General features: G+C 37.4%; 1 protein-coding gene across 1 annotated transcript in view; it reads right to left on the bottom strand.

Moving 5' to 3' along the window:
- The window catches only part of LOC124721524 (muscle calcium channel subunit alpha-1-like), an 857,532-nt gene that overhangs the window by 152,746 nt on the left and 682,677 nt on the right, over positions 1 to 22,109 (bottom strand). Inside the window, exons 24-25 of the mRNA XM_047246542.1 lie at positions 3,103 to 3,155; positions 2,753 to 2,899 (exon numbers count right to left, since the gene is read on the bottom strand). Of these exons, the coding sequence (XP_047102498.1) occupies positions 2,753 to 2,899; positions 3,103 to 3,155 (200 nt within the window). The remainder of the gene's footprint in view (positions 1 to 2,752; positions 2,900 to 3,102; positions 3,156 to 22,109) is intronic.

The following is a 22,109-nucleotide window of genomic DNA, read 5'->3' as shown; positions in this document are numbered from 1 at the left end:
ATCTCTCCTCATGCAGCAACATGCTCTTACAGCTGCTGGTGTACTTGCCATCTTTTCTGCATTACGATGATGCAGTCAAAGAATGGGGAAGCTTATGAGAATCAGCTTCAGCAACACTTTCTCACTTTTGGTGTCAATGATACTAACATGTGTTGGGCGTTGTTCCTTCTTGGATTCCCCCGTCCCACAGATTTATCAGTTGTTGAGCCAGTTAGCCCTCCTCCAGACACCTGTACCACTTTTGTTCATTGTAATGTGTAAATTGTTGTCCAATTATTACTGTAAGCACACAAGTCATTGCACATCTCAAGTCCTATCATTGTCATAAACTGCCCCACCAGTCTTACTGGGCTCGGGTGGATGAACACTGCAACCTCAGTCACAAATGTCAGTTTGTTACCAATGTTCATCATGATTCCTACGCTGATTCTGTGGTCCACAATGCCATCATTTGGTTGGCTCCTGACAAGGAGGTGTGACAATATGGACTACAGTGTGAGGAACCATCTTTGGATGAAGCACTGAATACTGCTCAGTCTTTCAAGGTACCTCATCCTGCTGGTAATCAGATTTAGGCTTGGTGTGACATCACTGTGATGGCTACTGTTCCTGGCCATTGGACATTGGTCAGTTCTCAGGGAAGGACAATATGGCAGCCATACAAATGTGGCCTCAGCACCTCACTTGACATTGACATGACAGTCAACAACAACCACCACAGCAGTGGCAGGATTCAGTGGATCCATCTTGCTCATACGGTTTTGTGCAACATGACAGGGCCACTTGACCTAAGTGCTGGGTGACTTACGAGGACTGTAGGAAAAAAGGACGTATAGAATTTGTGTGTCATTCCCAGCCCTCTCCTGCAGATATGGACATGGATGTTAATTATGTGTCTCCAGCACTTATGAATAATAACAAACTGTTTATTGAAGTTTGAGTGATGGACAAAGTCCTCCAACTAGAAGTGGACATGGTTGCAGCTGTGACATTGCTGAACTGAGATGCTTATGTGGACTTGAGAGCTTCAGCAGTGTCTCCGGTTACTCGATGTTTGGCGAGTTACAACAAGCAGCACATCCCATTTTTGGGGCAATTTATGGCCCCCACTGTGTATAAATCTGTGGTTCATCCCTTGACTTTTCTAGTAGTGGATGAAGCTGGTGCTAACAATTTGTTTGGTCTGGATGCTTTCAATGGTTTTTCCATTTCAGACGTGGTGCACCTCATTTATGGCCAGACACCTTACCACCAGTAGATTCTCTGTGTTTTGAGTACTTCTCTTTTTTTAAATGGGTTACGTTGTGCCACTAATTTTACAGTCCACTTACCTTGGAACTTATGGTCTAGCTGCACTTTTTCTGGACATAACACATTCCAGTAGCTTTGCACAATCAAGTGAAATCAGAATTGGACAGACTGATGTCATAGGGGGTCGTATAACCTATTATGTCCAGTAAGCTGTCTGTGCCATTTCTGATTGTTAAAAAACCAGATGGTCAGCTTCATATCTGTAGCAACTTTGCCTGCTTGAATTTAACTACATTCCCTTACCATTGCTTTGATTTTATTAATCTTCATCTTATATCCTCCTTTGAGGCCACTGTCCACTTCACTCAACTGCACTTCAAAGTACGTTGCTGTCTCTTACAGAATTATAATGTCATCAGCAAACCCCCAAGTTTTTATTTCTTTCCCTGGAGTTTAACTCTTTCACCAAATTTTTCTTTTGCTTTCTTCACTACTTGCTGAATGTACAAATTGAATAACAACAGGGATAGTCTATTGTCCTGTCTCACTCCCTTCTCAACCATTGTTTTCCTTTCATGACCTTCAACTTCTATAACTGCTGTCTGGTTTCTGCAAAAGTTGTATATGACCTTTCACTCCCTACATTTTACTGCTGCTATCTTCAGAATTTCAAAGAGTACATACCATTCAAAATTGTCAAATGTTTGTCTATGTCTACAAAACTATAAATGTATGTTTGCCTTTCTTTAACCTATCCTTTTAATCTTTCATCTAGCACAATTACATTTTTGTCTCCCTTAACTATCTGAATGGTTTCTTTTGTCTCACCATACATTTTTTTCAATATTTTCATCATTTGCAAAGCTAGTTGGCATATAAACTTGTAGCATTCTTTTATACACCATGTATATTGTATTTTTACCTGTTATTGCATTAATACAAAACATGAAGTGTTGTTTTTTTTATTTAATGTTGTGATTATTACTGTGTTCTTTTGAATGCTGTATTGACTCATTCAGCATCTGAACAACATACTTACACTATAAGTTCATGGAAAATATGGTGTATACTACAAACATATAAAATGCTAGAAATAGTCTGAAATTCTGTAAGTGTCCCTGTTGAATTCTGCCATGTTTCTGGTCCTAAACATAGCAACTAAATATAAATACTCTCCTGCATTTCTCATAAATTCTTCAAATGGACTGCAAACATTTCAAAAAATGCTTGAGAATTTGACACCAGTGAATAAATGAAAGTGTACAAAATCATGGCAAAAATAATTCCTGTTACTAATAAATAAAAAATAATAATTACATTTCATCCACATTTATGATGGAATACATTCACTGGTGTTGGTTGTTCATTGTCTTAGTGGGTAATTTAACATCAACTGTTACGATAAATGGTGACACATAGAAATACACATTTGGTCCTATTATTTTCCAACATCAAGACAAATAAACTAATTTCTAGATTAACAAATTACTTCAGTACTTACCCAGGCCAACCTTCAAATGTAGATACAGTAAAAAGTGTGAGCATGGCTTTAGCAACATCATCAAAATGAAACCGATTTCTTTCCCACTCTCTGGTTTCCACTTTTGGTTGATTAATGTCACCATCTTCAAAAACTAAGAATGTGCCTCTGTATGCAGAAAATAAAAATAAAGAAAGTCACATGAAAAAAAGTCACAAGGAAAAAAAACAGAAGAAATATAAAATTTAATTGCCATATTTACAAACAAAATGAAAGAACTAAACCAATTAACACCTTAAATACATTTAAAATCAGAATATAATGCCACATTTATGATGATCTGTAATGTATTCTGTGGTGAAAATACTCACTGACATTCATCCTTGGTCATCTTTGAGCCATCTGTGCATGAAAAGAATTTACCCTGGAATTCAGAATCAGTATGATGTCAGGTTACTTATTGACAGTAATTATGTGATGCATGTATGATACATTTCTTTTTCAGATATTGTAAAAAGAAAGGTAATTCATGAAGCTACAATGTGTAACAAACTTTTAGAGACTACACCTATTTAAAATTATGCATAAAAGTAAAAATGAAACTATAGTACTTTTGTTATTTCTGTCATTGGAACTGGCTTTGAACTTACAAATATTTCATAATTTGAAGGATAACAAAAACAAGGGGGCATATAAACATCACACACAAAATTATGAAAATGGTGCACTTTTTAAAAAAAAAAAAATGTTCTCCTGAATTCTATTTGCTAACTTGTTCACATTGTAGTAAGATGGTGTCAGCGAGGGATGTAAATTCTAACAAACCAGTGAATAAGGTCAGACAATATTTTGCATGTGCATAATTGGGGATCATGTTAAAACACTAGAGCAGAACAGAAGTGGGCAGTTAACAAATGACACCTTACACCACATTAAAAGAATCAGTACCATAGCACTAAGATTTAAGTCTTTATCCTTTGTGGTTGTCTTTTGCATACATCTTTGCCTGTTATTACAATAAGAGTAATCTGTTGTGCTAGCAGTGGCAACAATGCCAATTTTCTAAGTACACAATGATCATTCATTATATATCATAAGAATGGATGAAATGCCATATTTAACAAAAAGGAAAAAGAAAATGTAAATTTTGAGCCTTTTAACAGAAAAATAATCCACTTAACACGATAACATATTATCAGTGCATGATTAGTGATTTGCTTGAAGTAATAAGAACTTTCAAAAATCCAGAGTAATAAGTATTCAAGAAAAGGCACAATGCCTGCTATTTACCTTACACTTGAAGTTGCAGGTGATAAATATAACTCAGTTAGTTTAGTTTTTACATGTTTATTTTTGTTCTTTAAAAACAGTAATAGAGTGTTTTCAGGTCCAAAATAACAGACTTTTTGTGACACATGATATGTAGACTGAATGAGGGGGATGAGGAAATTCCAGGTGTAGGAAAACTGAATTAGAAAGACTGGGAAAAATGAAAGAGGAAGTTTAAAATGACTCGAGTGAAATAACTGTGGAAGAATTGCAAGAAACTCTTATATGAAGGTATAGGAAAAAGGGGGTGGGTGGGGGGGGGGGGGGGGGGTTATGAGGGACGCTGGCAGTGTTACATGAAAGAATACTGGGACATACTGGGATAGATAAGATGTGGGAGAATACAAACTGCAAAGTGAAAGTGTACAGTATGAAATGTAAATAGAGGTTAACTCAAGGAAGGGGAAAGTAGGAATTTGGATAGCAGTAGAAACAAGATGTTTCTAGTTGTGAAGCAAACCAGTTCTGAACGTACAAAAGGACTTCCCACACATTCACATAATCCCTGATTCAATGTGGATATTCGTTCTTTTTACAGAGGTTATTAGCTCTTGTTCACTACCAGTACCCCTACTATCTAACTAAAGTTAAAATTCAGAAACCCAAACTCTCTGAATATACAACTGCCACCAACTACAGTGGCCCCACAGAAATTGCTCCCTTCCTGGAGAATCACAATATTCTAGTTGTAATGCAAAACAAAAACTGTCCTTAAATATCATCTTATTCACCATTATCCATTTAGTTGACCATCTCAGCAATCTATCACCACCACATGGCACTTGGTCTGTGACAATTCACGTTATGCCCTTTTATACAACAATATCCCTGTTCATGGTTTTGCTGTAGCTGACCCTCATTCACTTCATTTCTCAGTCTCTCTGAAGAGACTACCTACTTCCTTATTACTGACTATATTTTCACCTAATATGTCAAACCTTTTTAAAGAGTAGATATCATCACACAGAGGTATCTGTATGATAGCGACATATATTAATAATTTAAGGATTCTGTAAAGAGTGACTTTCTTTCTCTCCACTGTCATAAAATCATCATGCATTACAAATATAGTGAAACTGCAATATCTACACACTCTGGGTCACTTTAAAAATTGATTTATGCAATTGGTATTTATTTTCACTTTCTCTTTATCTTGCTTTAGCAACTGCTATCATACCACTTACCTGAAATCATATTCAGCCTCTCTAATGGAGTGGATGCATAGGATATATCTAACCACAAATGACAGGAGGTTCACCCACAGTATATGTTCTCCAGTAGGGATAAAAATCGTCAACACAAGGAACACATTCCCATACCACTGACCACAACAACTTCTTACTCTATAACTACACATGCTTCTTATTCACCATCAAATGTCAAATATAGCACCATTTGCAGGACCCGTCATATCAGTATATATAAAAAATACTTTTCTTAAGTCCCCTCCCCAAAAAAGTTCACATATTTTCTGTATACTTTCAGAGGACTCCTTTGCTTCTGTACTGTTTGACAAATCTTTCCTTTCTTTTTTCCTCCTCCTAATGGTACACCATTTTCCCTTTTCTACTGGGTGGAGTAGGAGAGCTGCTTCATTTAAACTTTTCAATACATTTCAATATTTTTCATATAACACCTTCTCAATTAATGCCTGAACTCTTACATGCCATAGAACCTGATACTGGATGTTTTCGACCTCATATTTCCCACTCCAAGTTATTAGGTAAAAATGTACATCACAACTTTCCCTCCATTGTGATGAAAGACCAGAAATAGAATTTCTGACATACACTCACAGACTTTCCTAAAAAACTGGATTAATCCAACAATCAGTGTTTTCATATGTTTGTACTAGCCTGTTCACCCTGCTACTAATTTATTACTGGATTTTTGCTGAGGTTTATAGCCTATAATTCTTATTTATTGTTTGAGAAACACTACTGAAGGAAAACTGGATTAAGCATTATAGTATATGTCAAAGGTACATTAGTATGCATTCATGCTAATCATAGCACTGTAGAACAAGACAGTCAATAACTGCTACAACCAATGAAGCTGTGCATTATACTGTGTAAGTGCTTTACTAACAGTAAGAGACATTTTGTAAAATCCAAGAAACATTCTCTCCCAATTTCGAACTCTGGAAATAATTTTGTGTAGATACATAACAAAACTGAGAAACTGTCACCTAACAACATACTACACTTCATTATCTCAGAAGATGAGTTTAGTATCTGCACAGGTGTGACAATGGTGCCTCTTTACATTGTCGTCAAGGGTGTTTCACAGGCTGACAGTGGCTCAATAACAAATCAGGCAGCAGAAATGAACTCACCGAGTGAGTCAATCTATGGGAAGCAGCCCATCTGAACCCACGCAGAGAAGTGCAAGGCAATAAACTTGGCATGCAGATGACACAGTCATCTAACAGCTAAGAACAAGACAGCAATACTCAGCATGAGGTCTGTGGTGGCTGAGCCAGTGTGTATACTGCCTGCTCCTATTACTGTTGCCCGCAAATAAACACTTTCATCAGTGTGTCTGCCCATACTACAAGATGCATGTGCCCTCTGTGACACATTTCCACCACTCCACTGCTGTGATTCTTAAAATTTTCCCAGTGTAAAGAGTATTCCATGAAGCTTTGGAATTCAAAGCAGATAGTGTTGACTTCCTCTCACAATATTTCAGATGACAACCATTCAGTTCATCTTCAGGTGAGTGTTTTTCACTGGAGGTAGCTACTTCATGTCACTACCTTAATACCAAAAATAGGTATGAAGACGCCCACACACACACACACACACACACACACACACACACACACACACACACACACACACACACACACACACACACACAGGCGCACTTGGAACTTGGCACATGTTGTGACATGAACAACCACAAGAGCAACAGGAGAAGGTGCAGTTTAAATCCAGGGTGTTCCTCCCATAAATTGGCAATATTTCATCAAAATTAGACAGAATCTTAAGAAAACATCATGTCAAAGTAATCTTTCACTGACCTACAAAGATTTGTGCTCATCTCGGATCAGCAGAACAATCTTGGATTGTGGAATGCTGGAATCTACAGAATACCTTGTCAGTGTGGCAAAGACAACATTGGTTAGATAACACAGTGTAAGAAAGATGCATTGAACATGATTACCTCAAGTACCTTTCACATTCCAGTAAGTCAGCTATAGTGGAGCATCTATCTCCCCAGGACATTCCATGGATTACCCTGCCACAGAAATCTTCACCTCGACAAGATTCTTCTTGGATTCAGTTCTTAATGAATCACTAGAAATGCATTTAGCACAAGTTCTTATTACTTTTGATGGTGGTTTTCAACTGCATAATGTGTGGGACCCAGTGATTTCTTTAATTTCTTCAAAAAGAAAACACTTTATAACCAACGACACACCTAGCGACATTTAATTTCATTAATTTTAACATCTGAATTTTAACTCAGTGAATGCACATTCAGACAGAGTGCTCATGTAATATAACATTATGTATGCACCTGTATGTCATAGATCGATCAGTATCTGAAGACAGAGTGTAACTTTACAAAGGTCACTCATTTAGCGACTGCCTTTGGGCTTGCGTCTTCGCACGAACTTTTTGCATAAAGGTAGTGACATGAACTAGCAACCTCCATTGAAAAACACTCACCTGAAGATGGCTAAATGGTTGTCAACTGAAATATTGTGGCAGGTAGTTGACATTATCTGGCTGCAATACTCCTGCCAGTTTATCTGCCTCTGTCACAGTGTCTGCTGGCAGGGATGGTACAATCAGTACACAAGATGAGAAATATAAAAAAAAGGGTAAGTGCACACAAATTTGAGGCAGTTAATCCCAGGAGATAATGTACAGAAAGGTTCACTTCAGTTGTTCACCTCAAATATTTCTAGGACCTTCAGCTATCTTATTTCTGTTTTCTCCCAGATGAATTGCAAGAAAATCCTCATCAAACAACAGAGAGTGTTTTTTTCATAACTATGTTAATTACAGACATAATCATATCAATTTTGTTTTTTCAAATGGATCTATAGTAATTTCTGCTGCTAGTATTGTAGTTCTAAAAGAGATGAATTGAAAGGTATTAAACTCTTCAGAATCCGATAATCAGTTAATTGAGTATTTTTCTGTTCTGAACATGAAACTGATTGTTGTCTTTTGCAGACATTCAAAATTTCATACCCAATAAGAAAATAAGTCAGGTCAGATAAGGAAGAAACAGAGAGTTGCACCACCGTGACAACTGTATACATAGATCACAAAGAAAATGTAGCCTCTATTCTGTCTGTTTTGTTCATGTGTGTCAAGTGCTGGTTAGGTTGAAAAAATAAATGTGTCTTGCAAAGTACGAGAAATGAGATATTCTATTCCTTCCTAGAGAATTGTAAGGAACATGAAGAGAACTGCTGAGTTGTATCCACAAAGATATTCTGGCACTGTGCCCAACAAGAAGGTCAATTCAGCAAATGTACAAAAAATTGTTACTGAAAGGGCATTGGAATACTGTGAAGATGGTAAGGAACAAGACTGGTATGAGCAGAGCAAATTAAATAGATGTTATGACAGCTGATGCACATAGTCCACTTATTAGTTCCAGGGAAATTGTGAGTGCCTCTGGAATAAGTCATCCCAGTATTGTTCACATTTTACATGCAAAAAGGTTCTATCTGTGTCATGTGACACTCATCATCAGTTTAATCACTGGGATTGCAGAATATGCATGGACTTCTGCTGCTCAGGATTTGATGCAACATCAGGGTAAAAGATGCTTTCTTCAAAGAATTCTCCTCACTGATGAAGCCATCTTTACACATCACTGAGAGCTGAATGTATATAATATATGTTATTGGGCTGCAGATAATCTCCACTGGTTGAAGCAGGCTGAACAACAGATGCAGCAGTGTGAGACTGTTTGGTGCATAATTGTTGGAGTATATGTGATTGGTCCTTACTTCATTGAAGAAATCCACATACCACTTGAAACGTGAAGATATATGTGAGAACAGCATAATGGGTGCTGGCCCAGTACTCACTTGTAGCTAGAAAAGGGTTCACAAGGTGTTTCATGGTTACTAGAGAAGAACATGTGAAATCATAATCAGTTAGCCTGCACATTCACCTGACTTGACACTACTGCACTTTTTTTTCTCTGGAGTAAACTCAAAAATGAAGTACAGACTCTAGAGGATTTAAAACATTGCCTTGTTGTAACATGTGCAATGATATCAATGGAATCTCTTCAGGCACCAACAAATGCAAATGTATATTGCAGCAGATCATGGACATTTTGAACACTTGATGACATGCATGGAATTTTATGAAACTGTTTATGACAACATTCTCTTGTCATTTTGTTGCTGTTGCTGATATAATTTGGCTGTGTAAGTGTGTATCATGACATCAAACTCATGATGCACAGTTCTTATTTAATGATCTTTATATTTCAATTCCATATTGTACAAATCCATTCAGTTTTTGATGAGCACCTTTCTGTCATGATTCTGGCACAAAAGAGGACAGAACTGTTACAATAGTTGACTGATGAGTCATCCTTAAATGCCATGTCCTTTGCTTACCAGTTGGTATACCAGCCCAGTTCCATTTTTGTAAGACTCCCTTAGCTGTGTAAGGCTGGAGCACCACTATTAGCCTGTCATGGCAGTTCTGTATAAAAATATGGATTTCTGCATAAGACAGATGTTGTTCAAAATAGATAAATCCTCAGTTGTAACCATTGTTATTACTCCAAAACTAGTGATCAGATTTTGAAGAGTGAAACACCATTTAATTCATCTCTCTTAGAACAATGATATAAATATCATAAATTACTATAGTTCCATTGGAAAAAGCAAAGATATCTCTGAAATTAACATAGCTACAAAAACAGGCAACATCATTTTAGTAAGGACTTTTGAAATGGAATTATAGCATCTTAAATGGACTAGGAAATATCTGAGGTGAAAAATTTAAATGAATCACCTTGTAAATAAGGGTGATCATACTACACTTCTCACTGAGCCATGTGCTGTGGTGGTTACCACACTGAACTTGCATTCACGACGACAATGGTTCAAACCCGCATCTGGCCATCGTGATTTAGGTTTTCCCTAAATTTTTTCAGGCAAATGCTGGGATGGTTCTTTTGAAAGGGCATGGACAATTTCCTTCCTCATCCTTCCCTAATCCAATGGGACCAATGATCTCACTGTTTGGTCCCCTCCGCCATATCAACCAACCAGTCAACTACACTTCTTATCTTCAACATACTTAAGCTGTCTGATACATACAATGAATGAATATAATCAGACTGTATGAAATCTTGGTTAGTTTGTTAACCTTTCATAAAAATTTAATCTAGTTTATTTTATGGGAGTTTTGCACACAATTAGAATGACATGAAATAATTTGTGTAAATGTGTGCCAGTTTCTTCTTAATTAATTTACGAAAAATAGTAACAACAATAGAGGCTCTGAGTGGAAGATTCAACATCTCTAAATTTTTTCTCCAAAATTAATTACATTCTGCCAGAACTCTCTGTATCACAACAATACCTTTTACTTATTCCTCCTGCCTACACCACTGCTACGCTGTATACAATTATGGTCTGTGATTAAAATAAATCAAACTGTTGCTGGTAATACAAATAAATGAATGACTGAATGCCTCAGATCAGTTCTCCAATTGACAGGTCATGGGTATGATAATATTTAAAGTTGTCAGAAATAGTGTAATATTTTAAGCAGAATAAAGTCCAAATGTGAAAGCAGGGTCATCAATGAAGTACAACACTTAGCACTGAAAACATGTTTTATTATAAACACCAGTGTACACCAGAACAGAGCTGAAGTCCTGGATGCTGAGTGTAGCTATTCACACAAATATTGAATATTCCAAAATGAGCAAACATTACAAAAATTTGAAATTTCAAGAACCTTCTGGAACAGAAAAACATTAAACAACATATAATAGTATGATTCACATTTGAGCTGACAACCCATAACACACACTACAGTGACATTAACTGCTACCCATACAGCATACAGCACAACTTGTGGCAATACTGAACACATATCTGTTCATATATCTTTTTCTTTCTTTCTTTCTTTCTTTCTTTCTTTCTTTCTTTCTTTTTCTTAAGTTAAATTAATGTGTTTTCCATGTTCTGTGTTGGAAACTGTATACACTGTATTTTGTTGCAGTGACAATCAGTTCTCTTTATGTTATGAGCTGTAGATCCCCACTGATCTATTTGTCAAGAAAAGCAATGAACCTAGAAGTTGCACATAAGTATTGTAACTGGAAACTTTTCTATACCAACTTGTTTATCCCTGTGTTGCAGCTGTTGACTGCAGTGGACAGCTGTTAATGTCACTTCTTTGGTGTTTTTAATCAGCCCTGAAGTGGCAAATCATTGCCCCTTAGTCACTATACTTCTCTCATGTCTCCCCTGATCCTCCTCAGCCAAATGAGTCTCCTCCATGGATGTTGACCTCCATCTCTCTGATGGCTACACCCAAAATTTTATCCATGTCACAGTATGAAGCACCTCCATCATCATTCAATACCATTCCAGACTGGAACAACTGAATCATATCCTTAGTCAAGATTTGACTACTTATCATTCCCAGAAATGAGAAACATCCTAACCACAATCCTTGGCACAATTCGCAAAGCGATACACCGCCATCCCCTTACGTACACAATAACCTAGTCCACCTTCATGTCACATCTTTTCACAACCATTTGCCACATGGGTCAAATATATATGGAAGGCCAGGTGCAACACCTGTGCTAACACACTCACATGGCACATCCTACTCCAGCTGTGTTACAGGCTTATCCTGCCCTATCAGAGTAAGGGCCTGCTACAATTCCTGCACAGAATTTTATGTGGGCATCACCACCAACCAGATGTCCACCTGAATAACTTGCTACTGCCAAATTGGGGCTTAGAACAGAGTTGACCACCCTGTGCCAGAACATGTTGGTGAGCTCAGCATGCTTGATTTCGATGGCTACTTCATAACCTGCACAATTTGGATCCTTTGCTCAAACACCAGATTCTCTGAATTATGTAGATTGGAGTTGTCCTTCAATCCTATAATCCTCCTGGCCTCAATTTCCACTAGGTCCTCCCTCACATTCACCTATATCCCCACTCCAACACCTTAACTCCACACATCCTGCACACTCACCCTCTTCTTCACAGCATCCCTGTTGCTCTGTTCTATCTGCCTCCCTCACATCATTGTGCACTTCCCACAGCTCCCTCTGGCTGCTACAGTCCCACATTCCTATTACTTGCACATGCTGCCTCTCCCTCCCATTCATTAGCCACCCACCACCAACTGTCCCTCCAAACTTTCCATCGCCTTTCACCACTCACACAGACCATCCAACACAACCCCTCACTCCAGCTGAGTTGCAGTGCCAACACAATGTAGTCAGGCATTAAACTTACCAATGAAGTAGCTTCTCAAGCAAATACTGCCCCCTTAAATGATTTCAGGAATGTCATACAAAACTGGCTGAAAAGAGATACATTTTATGCAGTTGAGAAATTCTGGACTGTACAAAGGAAGACCTTACATTTTGACTCTTGTTGTTTGTAAATTTGTATGTTAACTAGTACAGCATGCTTTTATTGCTATTGTTACTATTGTGTTTAACAGTTACCTAGAATATGTTGAGTGTTGCCTTATTATTGTGTTCAGTGTTACCAGATTATTTTGCTTTCCATATTATGATGTATAATTTACTTTGTACAAATTACGATAGCATTTGCAGCATGAATTTTGCTTCATGATGGATGAATAATTGCAAAATTGTGCTGATTAATTATGAGGACTTTTTTTGCAGTAATAACATGTGAATAAGGCTTAACAAATGCTACCTAAATTACACTTTACAATTTATAAATGAAAGGAAGTCCAGTGAACCATTCATTATTCTCTTTCTCATGCAGAGAAAGGTGATACATTATGTAATTTCTCATAAGAAACAGTTGAAACATTTGCCAATATAAGTAATATTCAATGTGTGTAATGAACTGTTGTGTGTGCTAATCGACTCATATAGAATCACCAATGAAACATCAAAACAAAGAACTGAAAGGTAGTGTCAAGTTTACTCTGAATTTTAGTCTGTATTTCATTTTAATTTCAGAAAACTAAAATGAATATTCCTATCTTACAAAATGAAATTTGTAACCTACTCATACATGTCACTACTGAAATACTGATTTTCAAACAACAAATGGAAGAAAGATAGAATAAACCATGTCTCTATTGATGCATAGCAGAAAATGTCTTACAGACAGGAATAAATATAAAAAGCTATATACAAAACAATGTTCGTAAATAGATGAAAATTTCTGTAGCTTCCAAGATTTTAATAAATCAATGAATGAAAGAAAAACTAAACCTGTTGTGTTCAACAAGTAATAAGAGGTATCTGAAATGAAATTTCACAGCAGAACAGTCTCTATTTGTGTGTAAAGCCATTTATCATTTGGTATTTTATTATTTATATTTGGGTATAGTTATGCTGAATGGTCAAACAAAGATTGACAAATTTAATTCACTTAGATAGGGTGTGGAAGTTAAATTGGCCTGAAAGTAGGTTTTGCCTTTCACAGTTGTTTATTGAACATTAATTAATTAATGGGTGTTGTATTTTTTATTAAAGAGCTCCTAAAAATGTTCAATGTAACCACTCCATTTTTCAGTTATGAACAGCATTTTGGACCAGAAACGCAAACACAATCATTTCATATGTTCTCTATCCAATTCCTACCATGGCTGCATTGAGGGGTGCTACATTTGAATGACTGCACATGGAAGATCTCTTGATGATGATCCAAACTTAATACTTCCATAAATATAGACTAAGGTTTACTGAGGGTTCAAATTTTCTTCATAAAAGCATGTTGGCATTGTCAGAATGCCACTTGTGCACCAAGTGGCTCTTCGTGTGTAAGAATTCTAACTAGGTGGAAAATATATGGTTTTCTAGAAGCTACAGTTTTCATTCATTACTTCACTACTATTGATTACACTTACTTTGGTAATATTTTACTTTTATTTACTTTAATGAGGCAACATGGTGTCAGTATGATGCCAAGCACATGGAAACAAGTTGGAAAAAGTTTCCTCATCAGCACATCATTTGGAAAATAAGCTATTTGTTACTCTTATGCTTCAGTGGTGACTTCACAGCTACCATAAATTACAGAGTGTGATCAAGGCTGTTTTTAGACATTATTCTGTGGAAGAATTTGTTATTATGGGGACACCCATTTCAGATCAGTTCTGAAGAATATGCCTCTGTAAAATAGACATTGTGGCACATGGGCTTCCTTTTCCATAAAATATCTTCAGTAATCTTTCTTTTATATTTGATGGTGTAGCATGAGTAATGAATTTAAAATGTCTTCCACAATCTCCTCTTCACTGTCGATGATAGTAAATCAAAATTATGCTCTTGGTACTCAAAAAACTTTGAGACCCCAGTAGATAGGTTATCTTGAAACTCTTTTAGTGCCTGTGCCCTTGTTTATTGTATTTGGATAATATCAGAGTTTCCAGGGCATACGGTAGTTTTAACCTTATGATCATATAAGGTCAAATCACCTTTTATAATGCATGCATAAAATGTACACTACCAAAGAACACTTAAATCTCCGTTGGTGCCTCCTTCTTGTGTGGGTCATAGTAAAGGATGCTTGAGAGCATTTTTTTTTAAATGATCTACTATAATTTTAAATAGGGCTGAGCCACAAATAGTTCTTTAAAAAAAAAATCATGAAATATTTCTCAAGACTTCTCCAGCTTACATAATGATTTGTGCACTGTATCCATTTCATTGGTGCAGCATTTATTTGAATGATCATATCCATATTATGGACAGTACAGTGAGAAGTGGTCTTTTAGGTAATGTATAAGAAGGTATACACGGCTTTAAGCGTTCTTCAGCAATGTTCTGAAACCAAGAAAAAAATCCTCATCTCACTGATGTATAGAAGGAGTTAAGAAATGAACAGTGTTTCTAGGTAACAAAATATTTAAACAAGAAACCGCCTACAACGTACAAGATAATCACTGGTGATGATTGACACAATAATGTCCAAAGAGCTAAGAAAAATCAAAGATTGTGAGCATATTTGCTTAATGTAGTACCAAAGGAATTACTAGACCGCATAATGCTCAATCACAACACAGCTGACATTCAGTAGCGTGCAAGTGATTTAATTTGCAAACCTCAGAACCTAATGATAAACATTTCAGAAGAAGCAACAAAACAGGAAAATCTCATCAACAAAAGATATAACGTAGGATATGATTAGCCTACCTGCCACACATACAAGGCAGAAATAAATTTCCCCACTATAAGGTGATTCAAGAACTCAATTGGCAGTCTATCTCACTTCCGGCGAAGAGTTGAGGACAGGTTTGCAAGACTTCTTCATGGCAAGTGTCATTATCATTTCTGAAGAGGAAGTGTAGACCAAATGTACCAATGAAAAGTTAAGAATGTGCTTTCTGTATCTCATCTCTTTATCTATGGAAACTGATAGTATTCCAGCAATCACCAGTACAGAAGTAAATGTCTGTAATCCCATGACGCTTTTCCACATTAGATTCTCTCTCCTCAATAAAAGCCTGAAGCTCACACTAGTGTTGAAAGTACTGGAAGTAACAATTTTTCCCTGGTTTCTAACTTTTTAATGTATTTTTCAATTAAGTTTTTTTTCCTTTTCTTAGCCATACCTTGTGTGTACGAAAAGACAGAGATTAACAGATTATTTGAGTGAAGTCTATGAACCGTAATAGGAATTTTGGAATACTGAGTTTCCTTTTTAGTGACAGTAGGGTTATAATATGATATTCATCTGCTGACCTTTGTTTCTTACATTTTTGTGTTCTCAACCCATACACAGAATTCCAAACAGAATAGACGTCCAAGTGATTTACACAAACATATGGTCAACAAATACGCTATTTACTCTTGACAAGCAGGTCCTTCATGATTATAGCAATTTAGTTTTTCCCTTGTGATGCTGAGACCATATGGCGATAGTTCTGATAATGAAAGGGAAAATTCAGGTTAGATGTTAATGGGAATGACTTCTGCTTTAATAAGTTCAAACATTAGCAAATCATAGAAGATACTGATAAACTTAACTTTTTCTCTAGCTGACCTTTTATATCATTAATTTCTGTCTTGCATTCATATAACTTAAATGCAATAACCATCAGTTCATTGCACATTGCCAACAACCTTGCAAGAATGAAGAGTATTGCGTAGTTCAGGCAAGTTTCTTGGGTTTAAGCAATGACAAAATGAACACAGTTACAAGTTCTTTTCTGATAGCAGCCTGTCATCTAATCCTTGAAGGTCTTTTTTATCATAGAAATTTGTAATCATAATCAAAAACATATTCTGGTATACCCTAAATATTTTTTTAATTTCTTTCACAATTTGAAATAGAACTGTTCAAGAACGATTTCTTACCCAACTCCTTTCACTGTGAGGGCATCTGTTTTCACTAACTGCCCATTACTACTTCAAGTTTTGTATTGTAAGGTTTTTGGGGTTCATTTGAATCCTATGAAATGTTAGTGAATTATAAAGACCACAAAAATAAAATCCAGAATGCTGAGTAAACCTAATAGAAACAAAGTTGCACATGAGTACTGGTTAGCTTCAACAACTGTATATTACTTATCACAAGAACAGCAGAGTTTCCGACATTCCTAAAATGGTAAAAAGGGGTCAGTTTGACTCTGCATACAATATCTTCATATTTGACTTTAACAAGAATTTTACTTCAGTGTATGCTAATCCATACCTTTTTGTGAATTATAACAATAATTATTTAACATGCTAATTAATATATTACTTACTCATTACAACCAATTTATCATTGCTAACAAGTTTCATAAACATTAGACTTTCATACATTACAATCTTCTAGACACATTAAGTATATATGGTCCATATTACACTCTCATGTATTCTGCATTGGCTTTGTTGCAACTTTTACTCGTCAGTGGAATCTGCTACATTCAGTTAGCACACATGATTTCTGCTTAGTGTGCACACGTTCTACACACAGCTTTGTAGCACTTTACACAGTTGTCACTGGTCTTGTTGCCTTTGCAGAGCCTGATTTGGCACTCCTCCCACTTTCTACATGATTTTGGACCCCTTTCCTCTTTTTCTCTGTTCTTACTGCTCTTTTGTTCCCTTAAGTTAATTCGCCATCTGGAGTATGAACTTCTTCCTTCCATTTTCTCCTCCTGTACAATTTTGTAGATGACCAATACATTTATTGCCACCATGTCCAATATGTTGTAGAAGACATGCAGTGGCCATCTCCTATACCCAACATTTGTAGTACATTTATCAGTAATTTCATCAACCATACCCAAATCATATACACATCAAAAAAGTTCTGCATCACCCCAGTTCCCAGAACTCCTGAAGATAGACATTGACTGTGGATATTGTATCACAGACACAGTCACCTTGACTGTTCAGAGATGTCACTAGACCCATCCAAAGATGTAAACAACCATGCATGAGCAGAGCTTATTAGACAGAGGGGGGTCCAACAGTCGATCAGTTCTAGTCATTCCACCAGGAAGGAGGAACATGGCTTGTGTTGTCTGTAGTTCAATCCTGCCTATATGGTCAATACCGTGGTTTGATTGGGTCTGGATTGTTACTTTGTGCCAGGAAGGGCTCTCAACAAGGGAAGTGTCCAGGCATCTCAGAGTTGTTCAGACATGGAGGAGACACAGAGAGAGACAGGAACTGTCTATAAAATGCCTTGTTCAGGCCACACAGGGGCTACTACTGCAGTGAATAACTGCTACCTATGGATTATAGCTTGGAGGAACCCTGACAGCAACACCACCATGTTGAATAATGCTTTTTGTGTAGCCACAGGACGTTGTGTTACAACTCAAACTGTGCACAATAGGCTGCATGATGCGCAACTTCACTTCCGACGTTCATGGAAAGGTCCATCTTTGCAAACATGACACCATGCAGTGCAGTACATATGGGCCCAACAACATGCCGAATGGACTGCCCAGGATTGGCAACATGTTCTCTTCACTGATGAGTGTCACATATGCCTTCAACCAGACAATTGTCACAGACATGTTTGGAGCCAACCTGCTCAGGCTGAACGCCTTAGACACACACTCCAGAAAGTGCAGCAAGATGGAAGTTCCCTGATGTTTTGGGGTGGCATTATGTGGGGCTGACATACACTACTGGTGGTCATGGAAGGTGCTGTAAAGGCTGTAAGATACATAAATTCCATCCTTCAATCGATAGTGCAATCACATCGGCAGCATATAGGCAAGGTATTCATCTTCATGGACAATAATTTGTGCCCCCAACATGCACATCTTGTGAATGACTTACTTCAGGATAATAACATTCCTCAACTAGAGTGGCCAGCATGTTCTGCAGACATGAAACCCTTCGAACATGCCTGGGATAGATTGAAAAGTGCTGTGACATGACCCATCAACCATGCCGAATCACCATTGAGGAGCGGGACAATATGGACCAACAGTGCCTTGATGAACTTGTGGATAGTATGCCATGACTAATACAGGCATGTATGAATGCAAGAGGACATGGTACTGGGTATTAGAGGTACTGATGTGTACAGAAATGTGGACCACCACCTCTGAAGGTCTCGCTGCATGGTGGTACAACATGCAATGTGTGGTTTTCATGAGCAATAGAAAGGGCAGAAATGATGTTTATGTTGATATCTGTTCCAATTTTTTGTACAGGTTCCAGAACTCTCGGAAGCGAGGTGATGCAAAACTTTTCTTTTATGTGTGTAATTTGTTGCCTTGTAGAATTTCATGGTTTCAGGTTTTTTCTTTCCTTCTTTGTGTACTGCTACTTCAGTAGAAGAATGAAGTTTTTATTCTTTCTCGCTTGGTATTCAGTCATGGTGCAGTCTGTGTTGCCAGTCTGACACAGGATGGGTGTGGAGTGTATTTCAGCATTTGGTTTCTTTACCTCATCAGGTATTTCATGATGTATTTCATTTATTGCATCATCTAATGAAATTTTCTTTTCTTTGAGCTTATTAGCAAGTTGAGGAGACATGAAGACATTGTTTGTCATTAAGTTTCTTCCTTGATTTTGAAATAGCTACATGGGATGTAGACCGTTGTACTCTCTGAATGGTTAACACTCTCTAATGTGACCTCTTTTCCAAGGTATGGCAAAGTATTACTTAAATAATTTGTTGATACATCAGCAGCAATCCAAAATTTGAGACCACATTTGTTAGGTTTGTTTGGCATGAACTGAGTGAACCTGAATGTTGTTTTGCTTGATAATAACTGTGATGCTGTCCTATGTGTAACTCTGGATAATATATACAATATTGCTGATAAAACAAATTGGCAATTTAACTTTAGTTTTTGGTTTATGGCAAATGTATTGTTTGGGGCACCTGTCTCTGTTGTTAAAGCATTCATAAATCACAGTAAAAATTAAAGAAAACAATTTGTTAGTATGAATGCTTATATTAATTATTTTATTTAAGGCTTTGAAACTTCTGACATATTACTACACAATATGTAAGACATTTTATAAATCAATATTAGGAATAATTCTGTAATAATAAGAGAATGTGGTTCAGTGGATAAGTCTTCTGCTATTTTTCTGTTACTTATAACTTCACTCACCACTGGCAATAATTTGTGCAGGTGAAAAATGGTGAGGTGCATTGTCACTTGGGGCTCACATTAAACTGTATGTCCTATTGTAACTGGGTGAGTAGGTCAACTCAAATCTCAGATGAAGGCAAGGGCTTACCACTTCCAATATGAACATGTCTAGTAAAGCACTGCAATGTTCAAATCAACCTTCATGCCAAAAAGAAAAGGAAAGAAGTTTAAGGTTCAACATCCCAGCAACTCTGAGGTCATTAGAGATGGAGCACAAGTTCTGACTGTAGCAGGGACAGAGAACGAAATCAGCCATGCCCTTTCAAAGGGACCCTCCCAGCATTTGCCAGGAGTGATGAAGGAAAATCACAAAAAGCCAAACTCTGGATGACTGGACAGTGTGCCACTTGCCACAGTTCTTCTCACATTGTACATTAATGTCCTCCCTGATAACATAAATAAGGCTAGTTAACATTCTATTCCGTTGACACAAGTGTACTGACAACCAATATACTACACGATGCAGCCAATGAAAATCATCCTCATATAAAACCTGAGTCTGAAGCAACCAGGGCACAAATAAATGTATAGAAAACTCTACATATGAACCTCCATACAATACATAATATTACCCCTTCCTATACAGGGTAAATCACCTAAAATTTACACCTCTTTTCTTTCGTGAATGGTTCAAGATTTTGTAATGAGATTTTTGGCAAAAGACAGTAGGCCGAGGGTCATGTAATTCTGTAATTGCTGCTTCTGCTCAATGTGGCACAAGACATTCTGGACAGAGCGGCCAAAAAGAATTTAGTTTTATCTTATTACCATGGGTCTATCTCCTCGCTGCATGTAATGGGGGGGCCTAGCACGAGAGCCTCACTTGGCGGTTTGCACTGCAATAAGCGATTCTGTATACCTTGCCTTTCAGTATTTGGATATTCTCATTCACTTTTGTGGAAGTTTCATTTTGAACATCATTGACTGTTACATCACCTTACTAGTCTTTTCAAGAGCTTTTGAATGCTATTAAAAAAATACACTGAAAAGCCAAAGAAACTGGTATAGGAATGCATATTCAAATACAGAGATATGTAACCAGACAGAATATGGTGCTGCCATTGGCAGCACCTATATAAAACAACAAGTGTCTGGTGCAGTTGTTAGATCGGTTACTACCACTACAATGGGAGGTTATCAAGATTTAAATGAGTTCGAGCATGGTGTTATAGTTGGCACATGAGTGATGGGACACAGAATCTCCAAGGTAGTGATGAAGTGGGGATTTTCCCATATGATCATTTCACAAGTGTACCGTGAATATCAAAAATCAGGTAAAACATCAAATCCCCGACATCACTGCAGCCGGTAAAAGATCCTGCAAGAATGGGATCAATGATGACTGAAGAGTATTGTTCATCATGACAGAAGTGCAACCCTTCCACAAATTGCTGCAGATTTCAATGCTGGACCATCAAAAAGTGTCAGCGTGTGAGCCATTCAACGAAACATCATCAATATGGGCTTTTGGAGCTGAAGGCCAGTTGTGTACCCTTGATGACTGCACGACACAAAGCTTTACACCTCGCCTGGGTCTGTCAACACCGACCTTGGACTGTTGATTACTGGAAACACGTTGCATGGTTGGGCGAGTCTCATTTCAAATTGTATCATGCAGAATGATGTGTACGGGTATGGAGACAACCTCATGAATCCATGGACCCTGCATGTCAGCAGAGGACTGTTCAAGCTGGTGGAGGGTCCATAACAGTGTTGGAGTGATATGGGACCCCTGATAAGTCTAGCCACGACTCTGGCAGTAAGCATCCTGTCTGATCACCTGCATCCATTCATGTCTGTTGTGCATTCTGACAGATTTGGGCAATTCCACCAGGACAATGTGACATCCCACATGTCCAGAAGGGCTAAAGAGTGGCTCCAGGAACTCTCTTCTGAGTTTAAACACTTCCACTGGCCACCAGACTCCCCAGACATGAACATTATTAAGCATATCTGGGATGCCTTGCAACATGCTGTTCAGAAGAGATCTCCACCCCCTTGTACTGTTATGGATTTATGGACAGACCTATAGGATTAATGGTGTCAGTTTCCTCCAGCACTACTTCAGACATTAGTTGAGTCCATGACACACCATGTTGTGGCACTTCTGTGTGCTCGTGGGGGCCCTACATGATATTAGGCAGGTGTAGCAATTTCTTTGGCTCTTCAGTGTATACGACTCCATTCTTAAAAAATATTTACTCCAATATGTCATATGATACAAGAGTTAAAAGTATTACACCTCCAAC

This window comes from Schistocerca piceifrons, chromosome X (assembly GCF_021461385.2).
Source record: "Schistocerca piceifrons isolate TAMUIC-IGC-003096 chromosome X, iqSchPice1.1, whole genome shotgun sequence".
NCBI classification, from domain to species: Eukaryota; Metazoa; Arthropoda; class Insecta; order Orthoptera; family Acrididae; genus Schistocerca; species Schistocerca piceifrons.
This window is presented reverse-complemented; position numbering and strand designations above follow the sequence as displayed.